The following is a 14,257-nucleotide window of genomic DNA, read 5'->3' as shown; positions in this document are numbered from 1 at the left end:
GTTCAAGATACCTGGTGGTAGAGCACACATATGGTATCTGATTACTGAATCAGAAACAATGACTAAGAGATCAACATTGGTCTGCATCATGGTAAATTTTGCCAAATCTAACCTTTACAAAGGATCAAAATGGTCTTTAAGACGCATCAAAATCAAGTACTTTTAGACACCTTCGTGGTAGTTTGTTCCCAGGCAGTGCAGGTTTCTTCGTTTCTAAGCAACCACACTAGAAGTCTTATCTTCTTTCTTTAAAGCATCATCATCAAAACATCATCATCAAAACATCATCATCAAAACATCATCAGAATCAACATCATCAGAATCAACATCATCAGAATCAACATCATCAGAATCAACATCATTTTATTATTCTCATCATTATTGATCATTAGTATACTTTAAAATAATTGTTTGAAATCAAACTAATATAGATTAACTTTATTTATTATTATCTACCAATCAGAAATCACTGTAAACTTTCATTTCATCTGCTTGGCCAAAATCATTTTAATTGTTAGCAAACAATACATAAATTAATATATTATTACTATTCTAGTGATTTTAAATAATACTGTTCCATATTACAGATAACAAACCAAACAGTTATTTTTTTGAGAGAAAATGTTCAAAGTGTAACATTTACAATATAAACTCAAATTGACTTAAATTTGTAAAAATTCATAATTCAAAAAGCAAATTGACTAAATTGTGAAACAATGATAAGAAAACATATGTGTACTGTTTGAACATAGAGTTTAAGGTAGTTCATATTCCTTATTCTCAATACAGTTTATTGTAAAAATGCTGCTTCACAAAATACTAGTATTATATTGGTAAAATCAGCTGCTGTAACAGTTAAAAGCTTTTAAAAGTTTATTACTGTAATCCTCACAATGTTCTTTTAGTTTTATAAAAGTCTGTCTTTAAGTTTCTCAATAATAGCTGATCATTAATCCTCCAGTTCCTCGCCATGGAAACCATCAGATGATGTACTTAACAACTTGCCAAGAGTTACTTGAGTAATTGTCCAATTTGTGTCTTCTTCAGATGATACATCACGATGGAATCTAAATTAGTAATAAACAATGTTGCATGTTTTTTATAAAGGTTTGGAAGAAGCTTTAGTCAAAATCATAATTAACGATACATCAATATTTTAACAAAACAGAGGACAAGAGAAATTATTAAATCTTGCTCTAAATGAATACTTTCTTCTAACACTAACTATTTACTTTACAGATCAAGCGCATCATAGCACATGGATTTATATATGGATGAATTATGAAACTTAAAAAAAAATCAGCAATCATTCAACACCAGTTATTTACTACTGATATGCAACTACTTTGAAGTGAATTCATGTGCAAGATTTATTTGTGCGGTTCAGTTTACAAAACTCAGGAATACAAACATACTGTAAGACATTCTCTTTTGAACTATAAACTTACTCAAAGGTACAGGTATAAACTTTGCCCATGTTCTTGAATTGCTCGTCTGACATACCAGGAGGTGGTTGTCCAACTTTGAATCCAACTATACCAGGGTCATTTTGACTATCAGCATTGAAACTTAAGCACCAATATCGCATCAAAATATTCAAGAATTTACCACCTATAAAAGAAATTAAACATTAATAACATTATAAAATAAGTAAATAGTAGCACTCTAAGAAGTGACTAAGCCTGGCTTAATAATGTTATTAATTCCCATATGTTTGTAGTTAGATGAGACTACTGAGTTGTAGACTGTAGTATGTATAGTGAAATAAGTGCTGACCAACTTCACTCTCCTATTTTCCACAAAGAGTCGGAAATCAAAAAAGATTTCCATCCAACACTAAATAATGTCAGGTTAAGAAAGCAAAACGCCCTTTTTTACCAGCTTTATCATAATGCACTGCAACATTATAAGGCACAACATGCAGAATATCTTCTAATTCAATTCCTAGACTTCCTCTATCCTTCACACCAAGGGTTTTATATGTGTCTTCTACTTCAGCTATTGTCTGAAATGAATGCAACAGAAATGAATTACAGTCATTTTAGATATAATGAGTTTAAAGCGGTATGTGCCTTTTTAACACCATATCAACTACATTTAGTCCGATTTTTGAAGGTATTGATGGTCTTAGAATTGACTTCGGCTGGCAAACTGCAGTTCCAATAGATAATCACTCACTACAGCTCAGTTATTTGTAAAGAATCTTGGTGCCATATATTTAAATTGTGACAATTCATTGGTAGGGATGACTTGGTACACAGATATAGTACAATGTTACTCTGGTGTTTTAAGCAGTTACATCCAATATATACTAATTTAGTACAAAGCTCTATACCTTTGGAGACACCAACCCAACAAGACCTTCAAAATTGCCTTCGGCTATTTTTTGGGAAACAACACTCATAGCCTGAAAAATAATATATATGTAAATATATTTTTAAAAAGGCTTGTATGAAAGAAACATCAGAATAGATTTAACCTGGTCTGGTTGGTATGTATACTCTATTTTAGAAAGTTTAATAAAGTTTATAAATGCATGACATATTCAGATAATTTTATCAATTATATTATTATCAACATTTATTAATAAATAATTGGTGTTTTGTTGGTAACTTAAATATGAATTGCTCAGTACCTGCTTAGCGCCTTCTGTGAATTCTGCCATGGAAAATTCTTTATCAAAATATCCTCGTATCAGCCATGAGTACACAAAGTTCCTTATTGCCCTGATAGGATTTGGAACTGCTACAAACACTGGTTTTACTCTCATTCGTCCATTTTCATTTGAATTTGATGAATAGTTTCTTTGAGAAAATGTGGTTATTAATAAGTTATTAGACGACTGCAGTAAAGAATGCCGTGGCCAGGTATTATAATGACTGAAGTGTCTATATAGTGTATATTTCAGTCCATAATTGCTAGCCCCAGCGACATATGCATTTTTATCACCGGCACCGTCCAGTTCACGGGAAACAACTTGGTCAACTCCGCTTGCTACACAAGTGCTTCCCTGTCGATAGTTGTAATAATGAGGCTTGCGATTTAAAGTTAAGTTTACGCTAGGCCTACATCGGAAAGTTCCTAAATTTACAATTTTCGAAAGCTCATAATCTAAATAGTGTATGCTGCTTGGTAAAATTCGTCCTCTAAACTTTAAAAGTCTCATTATCCGAATTTTCTTGACTGAACCCCAAAAAACAAGCAAAGTGTAAATATAAAATAAAAGCAAAATTGTGACAGTTCGCCCTCTTTTGAAGTACTAAATAAAGTCACGTGATCTTGCCAAGCAACAACACACAAATCTTATCAACGAAGAATCGAACGGTCTGTGTTGTGTGTGGTTTTTGTGTTAATAATTTACTTTAAAAAATCCAGTTAGGTATTGTTTTTTGTTGATGTACAGAATTAATATATATACATTTATTAAATGCGCTAAAATCTACATCCAATTAATTAAGTTTAGCTATCCTAGGCCGCTACTAAAACTCTACTAAGCTAGGCCCACAATCCACATTCATTCCTAACTCGGGGACCTTCCTGGTTTGGGACCAAACGGCAGTCCAGTACTTTGGTGGTAGGGCAGACAGTGCCCATGCACTTTAAATAATCAATTAGCCTAGGCCTAGTACTATTAAGTAAGGCCTAGGCCTAGCATTCGTTTCAATTTTTAGCATTTAGTTTAGGCTAGGCTTCTACCAATCAATGAAATTAATTACATTTTTTAATACAGTAGCAAAGTTTCTGAGAGCATGACTCGCTGAACAATTTTGTGTATTAAATTTCAGATGCACTATGCCTCCAAAAAAAGAAGCTGTAGCTCTTCAAAAGTCTCTGGTTAATCAAGAGCATTGGGATGAAATGCTAGCCACTGATGGTTTAACAGGTTTGTAAATGTGATTGGCTTGATCCTCTTAGCCAAATTTAGACTAGAACAACATTTTGATATTATTTGATTTATTTTAAAAATAAATTGATGTTTCTTGTACTAAATTTAAATTTTCAAACCTTTTTATTAGTCGTTGATATTTACCAAAAGTGGTGTGGACCATGCAAAGCAGTACAAGGACTTTTTCGTCGATTAAAAAATGAAATCGGAGATGATTTATTACACTATGCTACAGTAAGTTTTAAAAAAAATTATTAGTTACGTTAATACAGTATATATTTCATATTGTTTTTGCACAGCATTTGATTATTTCACTGTCTTTTCATCTATAAATGTAATTTGTTTTCTACCAAAGAAACAATATACACTTTTGTCTGAAATAGATAATCTGTTCCTTTTTTTAGGCTGAAGCTGATGGTATTGAATCTCTAGAAAGATACAGAGGACGATGTGAACCTTGTTTCCTGTTTTATGGTGGCGGTGAACTCATAGATGTTGTACGTGGTGCAGCAGCTCCTGGTCTTCAGCATAGTATCATACACCAGCTATCAACTGAGCACAAAGTCCTGGAAGAAGGCGCTGAAAGAAAAGTGGTAAACAATTGTTGAGTAATTTTTTCCATAGAAGATATAAAGGTTTATACTCTTCCTGTTGTTGTTGAATTTGGTAGAATATATAAAAAGAAATAAGATTTTTTTTTTTGTGTTAGATTAAAGATCCTATCCTGGCTTCAATGGAGAAACAGGAGAAAGCAGCAGAAAAAGCAGCATCTGACGAACAGAAACGCCTGGAGGAAGAATCAATGAGTATGTACAGTCAGTTATTTCTCAGCAAAGAGTTTAGCCCTGTAGTGACCCAATGTGACAAGGGGACCAGATTTTATTTAATGTTTAAACATTTTATGAATATTATTCTAGATTTAAGATTATAGTTTTAAGTATGATATACCAGCTCATTATAAAAGATAGATATTATTTTTTTTAAATCTGCCTAAGCTTAAACTTCATACCATTTGTTTTAGGAAAACAATTATTGAAAGCTCATGATGTTATGCTTGTCAAATAAATAAACGGAATGAAAGTGTTCATTATGTATTATACACATTTCTGGCCCTAAGGTTGTCATTTTTTACCTGACATTATTTAAAAACTGTATGTAGTGCATCATTTATAAGAAATGAAATGTATTATTATGGTTTAGACGAGATAGGTGGTGAGGACATCAGTTTGAGGCCTGTTAGTGAAGGCAAAGTCAGAAGGTTTTTTGATGGAGAAAGTTCAGGTAGAAGAAAGGGGTTCTGACTAAATGTGAATTTATCATTTTCAACTTTATGTTAGCAGATAGTTGTTTTACTAACACTTCACCACATGTTGTTGTTCTCTTGTTTTAAATGATTCATTATTATTATAGTTGTGTTCCATGTTTTTTATAGTGTTAAAATAGATTGTGTTTACTCTGTGTTTTATTTTAAAAAATTTAAGTATTGCTTGATTGTCTTTGTCTTTATTAGATGTAAGTTGATCAGATCACAATGAGGTTATTATTTAAGTTTAATAATAATAATGATTTATAGAGCGCACTTCGCCACCAAAGGTGCTCAAGGCGCGTTTGAATGCTTGCTTATAGTGTGTAAGATGGGTTTTTAATAATTTTTTAAACAAGTTTACATAACATATTTCATTTTAAGTAACATTTGTTTACTTTTTTGTAGTATTGTCAGTAGTTTTTAGAATAATTTTAACCATTACTGTATTATTATATAGTTTTTGTCAGAGTTTCTTTCATTTTTACTATAGTATTTGAAACCCATTTGTAACAGCTCTTTTTGATTAATTTGTTAATTTAGGGCCTGTCCCAAAACAAGTCACAGTTGTGCTTATTAAACCAGATGCAGTAAAAGCTGAAAAAACTCCAGAGATTATTGAAAAGGTAATTAGAATTAGTAAATTTAAGAAAAATGTCATCGTCTTCTGTAGTTTTTTGTAGGTTTTTTCAATGAACAGCCTATTTACGGTTTCCAATAGAACACTTGCCTACAATTGATTGAACTTTTTATTGAATATTTGCAGATAATTGCACAAGGCATGGAAATATTAGTCCAGGAAGAAAGGACACTGACAGAGGAAGAAGCAAGAGAATTTTACAAAGACCAAGCAGGTGAAGATCACTTTGAAGACCTTGTGGCATTTATGGCAAGTGGGCCTAGCTGCATCATGGTGCTTACGAAGGGAGACACTGGGGAAGGAGTGGTTGAAGAAGTTAGAGAGGTGATTGGTCCCAAAGATGTGGAAGTTGCAAAGACAGAAGCTCCTGACAGGTCATCAATTAGATACTGAATTTAATATCAAACAAACAAAACATAGATTTAAAAAAAACACTGTATATGAGTGATAGAATTAATGATTTGTTTTTTTTTTCCATTAGTTTGAGAGCAATATTTGGTACAGACAAGACAATGAATGCTCTTCATGGTGCCGACTCTGGAGAAAGAGCGGCCAGGTAATCATTTTGGACACGTTTATTATCATTGTTCCATTAGCATTACTATATGGTGGACGTTTTTCTTGGTACTTCTTTCTGGTGGGGTTTAAATGTTGCTTATTAAAATAAAATGTCCTTGTTTTGTTTATCTAGAGAATTGTCATTCTTTTTCCCGTCATTTAATGTACCCAACGTACCTGGTACAGGACCACCACCGGCAGTACAGAAAACACTTGCTCTTATCAGACCAGATGCATTGAAACAACATAAAGGTATGCCTATTAAGCCGCATTTTAGGGTGATACTTCTAGGTATTATAAGTGTAAAGTTTATTGTCTGAACGACGTAGTGAATTAGCATAACTACCTGAAGCTGTTTACTGTATGTTTTGGGATTGGAAGCAAAACAATCTTTTGGTAAATTATTAATTGAAGCATCTATTACTTTTAAGTATTGAAGAGATATTTAATATGATTTATATTCTATAGATTCTATAATTGAAAAGATACAAGAGGCTGGGTTTGAGGTGTGTCTTCAAAAGGAAATCCAACTAACAGAAGAGCAGGCTAAAGAATTCTATAAAGAACAAGAGGGACTTGATCATTTTGATGAGTTAATACAACATATGACAAAGTATGTAGTTTCCTGGTAGATACAGTACACAGCAATTATACTCAATTTCACTTATTATTAATTAGAACATTTATAATTGTCATTGAAACGATAACAGTTTTTATTTTCAAGAAAGCTAACACAAAATGGTTCTTATAACGAGTGCTTTAATTTGTTTCTTTTAGTGGGCCAGTTTTAGCATTAGGTTTAGCAAAAGAAGAAGCAATTCAGGGCTGGAGAAATTTAATTGGACCGAAAGAGGTCGATGTGGCAAAAGAAAAAGCTCCAGACAGGTATATCCATAATTAATATCATCATTAGTTTTTTATGTAATTCATCAAGAACATCCTAATAGTAATACCATATATCCTCTGGTATAATCCCACCCCACTATAGAACACGAAATTGGGCCAACTTTGGGTGGTGTGACTATAAACGGGGAAACCTTGGTTCAGGAAAAATTATTATTAGTATTTCTTTTAAAAACTCATCTAAACTGGAGAGATGCCTTGTACATCAAAAAGTCAATACTGGGACTATACCCAGGAATATGCCTGTTTGTGAAACCAGACATACAGTAGGTGGAATATATTCCTGAGGATATACGGTAGTTTTAGAAATAAGGGACTTGCATACAAATTATGCACCTACTGCCCTTCAAAATGCCTTTCAAACTTAGTATGTTATTTCATTGTTTTCAGCAGATTTAATTGATTGATTTTTCTTTTCTTTTGTAATTTCCAGTTTAAGAGCTCAATTTAGTATCACAGATTCCAGAATAAATTCCCTCCATGGAAGTGATTCTATAGAAACAGCTGAGAAGGAACTTGACATGTTCTTCCCTAAGGAACACACTCTTGCTGTCATCAAACCTGATGCAACTACCGAACATAAAGGTGACCTTTATTGTTTATTGTGATAATATTTTACAATGATGATGATATTATAATAGTATTTATGACATAAGGATGATTAATGGAGAATGGTGATGATGATAATAATAGTGTTGGACTTCTTACAATTTTGGTAAAAGAATAGATAGGAATCATAATGGTGTTGAATGATTTTTTATGTAGTAATTTTAAGGACAAAAGGGTTAGTAGTTGTGAAGGGAGTTGCAAATTATAGTAACATTTTAAACATTATTCTTGTTTCATTAGATGCAATTATTGAAAGGATAACAGAAGCTGGCTTTAACATTGCCTGCCAGAAAGACATTCACATGGATCAAGATATTGCAACACAGCTGTACAAAGAACATGAGGGAAAAGAATTCTATGACCAACTAATATCTCACATGACCAGGTTTGGGCTTATTATACATATGTTGCTGTGGCTTACTAGATGTTAGATGAAGACCTCTTTCATGCTAGCTAGACATGTGTGTCATGTTATCTGTCTATTATTTCTATCAAAGCTTCACTTTTAATGTTTTACAATAAAAAATGTTTCACTATTTTTGTAGTGGTCCGTCAATGGTGATGGTATTATCAAGAGAAGATGCTATAGACAATTGGCGGACACTCATGGGGCCGACTGATCCAGAGGTAGCCAAGGATCAAGCACCTGAGTCATTGAGGGCGCTGCTTGGTAAAGATATCCTTCACAATGCCATCCATGGAAGTTCGTCAAAGGGACAAGCAGTGAAAAAAATAAAAGAATTGTTTCCAGAGGTCCAAGTAACGGAAACAGGAAAAGTCATAGGTATGTTTGATTTAAAAACATTATCTAGTCGTCTGAGATTGAATATTAAATAAAACATTAAATAGAAAAATAGGTATAAGTATTAACATAAAGTAATATACTAAATTCTTCAAAAGCTTGGAGGTATGGTTCGGATCTACAGATTCGTTTGAATATCTTTTAGACCAGTAGCATAATATCAATAACATACAATGACATATAAAAATAAACAACATCAGGAATTCATACTTTATATTTTTATTAATTTTATATATAAAAATAGATATCTCATACAAATTATATTTTGTTTATTAACTATTACACTATGCAGTGCCAAAGGCAGCTGATGGATTGAAGGATGTCAAAGGAGAATCAGCAGGTAGTCATCCAGGACTTTTCACTTCATTTAATAACATCACTTTCATTTAAATGTGACATGTCAGGGAAAATATATCACTTTGGTTGTTTTTTGTCTTCTCTAAAACTCTATAAACACTATCAAACTAGTTTGACAAAGTGTGATGTGCCCAAATTTATGGTAGTGTGTGATATTTCCAAATATGGCAGCCAATGATATGACATCATCATGTCCATATATGGGCACACATCACATTTTGTTGTCACATAGCATTTGATAGTGTAGACAGAGCTTAAATAAATAACCAATCATCCATCTACAATTATAATACAATCTTGTAATAGGTGAATGTATACTTGTTATGATATAAATAGGATTTTCAGTATAACATTGATTCTTACCATTTAAGAATGTCAAAATAATTTATATACTATTCTTGCACCTTATATTTTTCATACAGTTCAACTCTATTTATGTTATGCTATTAAAGGCCAGGTGCGGGCACAACATTTCTATTGATCATACATTCCAATAATTATTGATCTATAGTTTCCCCTATGTTTCATAATTGTTGTGATTTTATTTGTGTTGCACAAGCTTGTTGAAAATAAGCACTTTCTTATCGGTGGGGGGATAGCTCAAATTACACAGTAAAATCTCTATTCTTTTGTACACAACTTTTGTAAATAGAGAGGCATTTTAAAAAGCTATGAAAAATAAACGGTGTGGTAAAAAATATTATCAGATGACTAAAATATAGGTACTATAACTTGAATTTTACATTTTTAGTATTTTTATTCAACTTCAGATTTTCATTTTCATGCTATAGCAAAAATTATCCACCGTATATCCACCATATTTTTCACCTTCTAGGGAGTCACCAGACATGTTATTACATTAGGTTAAACTACCTAACTACTGAAAAAAAGTCTTCCTGGTTTTTATGGCAGAATTTTGCTAAATTTTGTATTTGACCATATTAAGGGAAATTCATGTTTTTTCGTCTTGATTTCTGTTACAAATATTTAATTTATGTACAATTAACCAGATATTAAGTCAATTCTATATGCTTCTAATTTACTTCTTACTACTTACCTTTATCATTGCAATGCTACAAAGCTTTTTGCACTTTTTTTAACTACTGTGACGTTGCTTGCAAAAATAAAATTCTTCTAAAATGTGTTCCATGTATTGGAATATTTCAGTAACTTCAGTATTTAATAAAAAAAATATCATTTTCCTTTATTTCATGAATACATAAAAAAAAAAATGTCGTAACATCCAGAAACTAACACCTTTCACTACTAAACTGTTTAATGTAGCACAGTCTGTATTATGTAAATCATGTTTCACTAACTAACTGTTATAATTTGCTATTCTATATTAAAATATTCTGTTTAAATGTTTTCACAGATGAGGAGGATGGAGAAAAGAAATCAGATGAGACCAGTAATGATAAAGCAGGTTTGTATATTTTTTTAAACTATTTTTATATATTGATTATTTTACTTATTAATATCCAATGATAGCTATTTCAAGATAAGATAATGTATAAACCAGGATAAATGTTTTTTATTGATGTTAATGACATTACACAGTTAAGAAGCCACATAAATAATGATCTTAACACAGTAAGACTGTTATGATTATCCTAAAATATACCAATTTGAAAAAATTATTTGATTTTTGTCACTTATTCATTAAAAAATGTTTGTTTTATGCTCTCATTTGACCATGTAATATGTTGGTTCTAAATAACTTGAAATGATGGAATCAGTCCAAAAAATACAAACTGCAATGGATGCTAAAGAGAGGTTAAACGAAATATTAGAAGGATATAAAGCGCCGTTAATAAGATCAGACCAGCCTGAACCAGAAAATGTCACACAACAAAAGTCAGATGATGAAATATCTGTCAACGAAGCCAAGAATTCAAAGATGCAAAGCAAAAAACTATCAAGCAGAAGACTTGTTGGAAGTAACAAAGTAACACAAAGAGGAATACAAAATCCAAGGCCATCTGTCAAAGAGAAACCAGCAACTAAGAGATCGTATACTGATAACAAAACTAGTATGCACGGAAAAAATAAGAAAGCAAATAAACCAGTCGAAAAGGTAGATTCTAAAGCAGCTTCTGTAATTAACCATGAACGAATCTCATCTGGCCACCAGCAGTTAGAAAATGCAATGCCATCATCAGATCTAACCAATGAAACAGCCTCTGCAGGGGATCATGTGCCACCTAGTTCATCTGGAGATAAAGCCATGTCTGGTCGAGCTGATGGAACTGGTAAAAAAGGATGTATTATGTTGTACTGTATAACCTGCATAGTGTATTCAAGATGTCAACACTGTCTGTCGTATATTCTGTAAAAGTATTAAAGTGTCACACTAGAGTGATGTTCATGCATTTGTAGTTGCATAAACGCAAAAGTATGAACAATCATACAGTGTCCACCCATCACAAATTGAAGCAGTCTCACTAAAATCAATCGATTTATATTTAATTCAATTTGCAAAATAGAAATTCACGATGCACCATGCAAGTAGGTATATTTCTATCCAATAGAAATGTCTTGATTGCCACATAGTCCAGTGTCGAGTTATGGAAATAATGTTCGCTACTATTAGATTAAAAGCAACATCACAAAATTTTATTTTTTACAATTACTTGCACAATTTATACAACTTTTCCAGATATTTATGTGGATTTTCTTACTTTATGTACAGTAACTTCTCTACCTTCTTACAATGGTCATTCAATGAAATATATACAAATTAAATGTTATTTTGAAATGCAACTACTGTATAGGCAAAAAATAGTACTTAACATTATATTTGATTTTATGTAAAAAAGTCAGCATATTTGTACATTCTGTGTGAAATATTGCAAAAAAATCATTGTTTAAGTAAGATAAAAAATGTTTGTTGTTCTGTAAGGTGTTATTTTAAATTATTTACAGCATATAAAGCCATTCGATGTCCCTTTGGTGTTTTGTTGTTTTATAGTCCACACCCATTCACCAGTACTCTCCCTATTAATCCCAATAATAATAATAATAATGATCATTCATGTCAAATATCTGCCAATAGAAACCAGTATTCCAGTTGCAGAGATTAGTGCTCCAGTAGCAGAAACTACTCCTCCCATGGATGAGGAAGCTAAAACTCAAGAAGTTACTGAAGAAGCTACTGAAGAAGAGAAAAAGGAAATGAATGAATCAAAAGACAACAAAGAAGATAAGACGGAAGAAACGGATAAAGCAGAAAGCAATACAGAAACTAAGACTGAAGAGGGTAATAGAAACAAATTTGATTTAAAAAAATCATTTTACAGTCTTAGTCCAGTTGTGCTAGTCCCATATTATTAGAATTGAAGTTGAAAGCTGTAATGTTATGGTCTATTACTGTATTATTGTAGAAAACATCACTATATTATCAATGCGGCCTACAAATTATAAAAACTTACCTTACAACCTTCATTTGTAGTAGAAGAAGGAGAGACAATAAAACCTGATGGAAGTGATCCAGTTGATTCTGTAGAACAGAAAGAGGAACCAGAACCAGCAGATGGTGAGAGGAAGAGCATCAACACTGCATTCTAAAATAGTTTCTTTTCTAGAAAGCTGCATTTTTCTTCTTTCAAAAGTTGTGCATGAAAATTCTTTTATCGCTTGCCATATTACAGTAGTTCTTTCTGCATGCTGCTGCATGAACTATTAATGTATCATCATATTCGTTTATTACATATTTTAAAGACTTGTTTGAGATTTCTTTTTTAAATAATGTTTTTATATGATTTAACTGTACAGATTTTTTAAACTGGAAAATGTTTGTGTATTTTTTTAGAATGTTTATTTTTTTGTTTCCTTTGAAATAGCACCTTCTAAATCACATTGCTGAATAATCTATTGTAATTTAATTTTTCTTCTATACTCTAACTTATCCTACTTTTCATAAAGAATGCTTGTTTTATCTATGAACAAATACTTTTATTCCAATAATAACATATATCAATATGATTATATACAGTTGACTATATAATTATTAATCAATAGAAATAAAAAATGTATGCTCAGATGCATGTGCTACATAGACTATGTTTTCCACAAATGCTAACTGTTTGAAATGTTCATTTAAAAGTGATGTGTGATTTGCATTACAAACAGTATCAATAACATTTTCTAACATTTATTGAACTCTTTTAAAAAACAATCATTTTTTCACTGTATTTTTGACATTGTCTATTTAATATTACACAAATTTTAGTCAAGGATGATGCTAACCCTGATGAGAGTAAACCAGATGAAATAGCAGGAGATGAGAGCAAACCAACAGAAGAAGTAAAACCACCAGAGGCAAGTGAGGATTCTAAACCAGAAGGTGACAATGAAGCTAAGCAGGAAAGTGTAGAAAAGGCAGAAGATGCACAAGAACCTGAACCAGAGAGTCCAAATGATGCAGTCAAAGATGGTGACAATGCTAACACAGAGTCTGCAGAAGAACCTAAAGTTGCTGAAGATGCAAACGAGGCAACGGAGGAAGCCAAAACAACCGACGAGCCAGCAGAAGAGGCAGCTGGTGAACAACCAGCAACAGAAACACATGCAGATGAGAAACGTAAGTTAATGCAAAATCTTAAATTAACAATATAATTAAATCAGAACCACCATAATACAATTTTTTTCTCTCTCTTTACAGCAGATAACTCTGCAGGAGCAGATGACACTGCTGTGTCAAAACCTGAAGATGAGGAAGATAAACCAACAGAAGAAGCAACTGTAGAATCCACTGGAGGTGGCGAGTAACCAAGACTAGAGGATTTAAATGAAAAAAAGAAGTGACTTAGCTAAAGAAGTTTCTTTAAAAAATGAAGACTGGTTTACGAACATTCCGTCCATATTTAATGTCAATTCATTTATGCAGCACATTGCAAGTGAAGGCACCCATGTTTAATTGTATATTATTAATATACATTTTTGTTGATTTTTTAAAATAGTTTACAATTGATTGTAGCTGAATGTGCCTTGTGTTATTGTTTGTATATTTTAAATATCAATAATTGGGTTGACTGTGTACTGATACTATATATAAAGTTTATATATATAAATTATATACTGTGTCAATTTATGTAAACTCGGTAAATTGTTGAGAAGTAAGAAGTACATAGTACGAGTTCGGAAATACCTGTACTGTAAACACAACATTTTTTACGCGTCGTGGTAAACAGTCGTCCT

General features: G+C 32.0%; 2 protein-coding genes across 11 annotated transcripts; one reads left to right on the top strand and one right to left on the bottom strand.

Annotated features, from left to right (window-relative positions):
• Nucleotides 1-577: 577 nt before the first annotated feature.
• On the bottom strand, nt 578-3,201 carry LOC140040516 (m-AAA protease-interacting protein 1, mitochondrial-like). Its single transcript, XM_072086515.1, has 5 exons — nt 2,636-3,201; nt 2,336-2,407; nt 1,879-2,005; nt 1,449-1,611; nt 578-1,067 (listed from the first exon to the last, which is right to left on the bottom strand). Exons 1-5 carry the CDS (start codon nt 3,164-3,166, stop codon nt 950-952), a joined length of 1,011 nt encoding a protein of 336 aa, XP_071942616.1. The 5' UTR covers nt 3,167-3,201; the 3' UTR covers nt 578-949.
• On the top strand, nt 1,258-14,149 carry LOC140040512 (thioredoxin domain-containing protein 3 homolog). 10 transcript variants are annotated; one of them, XM_072086503.1, is made up of 21 exons: nt 1,258-1,416; nt 3,786-3,883; nt 4,017-4,120; nt 4,291-4,479; nt 4,596-4,692; nt 5,087-5,167; nt 5,733-5,815; nt 5,956-6,203; nt 6,311-6,385; nt 6,521-6,639; nt 6,856-7,000; nt 7,165-7,272; nt 7,724-7,875; nt 8,140-8,284; nt 8,445-8,683; nt 8,994-9,041; nt 10,434-10,484; nt 12,114-12,317; nt 12,510-12,593; nt 13,290-13,640; nt 13,722-14,149. In XM_072086503.1, exons 2-21 carry the CDS (start codon nt 3,793-3,795, stop codon nt 13,826-13,828), a joined length of 2,721 nt encoding a protein of 906 aa, XP_071942604.1. In that variant the 5' UTR covers nt 1,258-1,416; nt 3,786-3,792; the 3' UTR covers nt 13,829-14,149. The 10 variants fall into 10 exon arrangements, with proteins under 10 accessions (XP_071942604.1, XP_071942605.1, XP_071942606.1 ...); XM_072086504.1 differs by lacking the exon at nt 1,258-1,416 and adding an exon at nt 3,303-3,379 and having other exon boundaries at nt 12,513-12,593; XM_072086505.1 differs by lacking the exon at nt 1,258-1,416 and adding an exon at nt 3,303-3,379 and having other exon boundaries at nt 13,725-14,149.
• The last annotated feature ends 108 nt before the right edge of the window (nt 14,150-14,257 follow it).

Source organism: Antedon mediterranea, chromosome 2, assembly GCF_964355755.1.
Source record: "Antedon mediterranea chromosome 2, ecAntMedi1.1, whole genome shotgun sequence".
Taxonomy (NCBI): domain Eukaryota; kingdom Metazoa; phylum Echinodermata; class Crinoidea; order Comatulida; family Antedonidae; genus Antedon; species Antedon mediterranea.
Note: the sequence above shows the minus strand (reverse complement) of the source record. Positions and strands in the feature narration are given on the sequence as shown.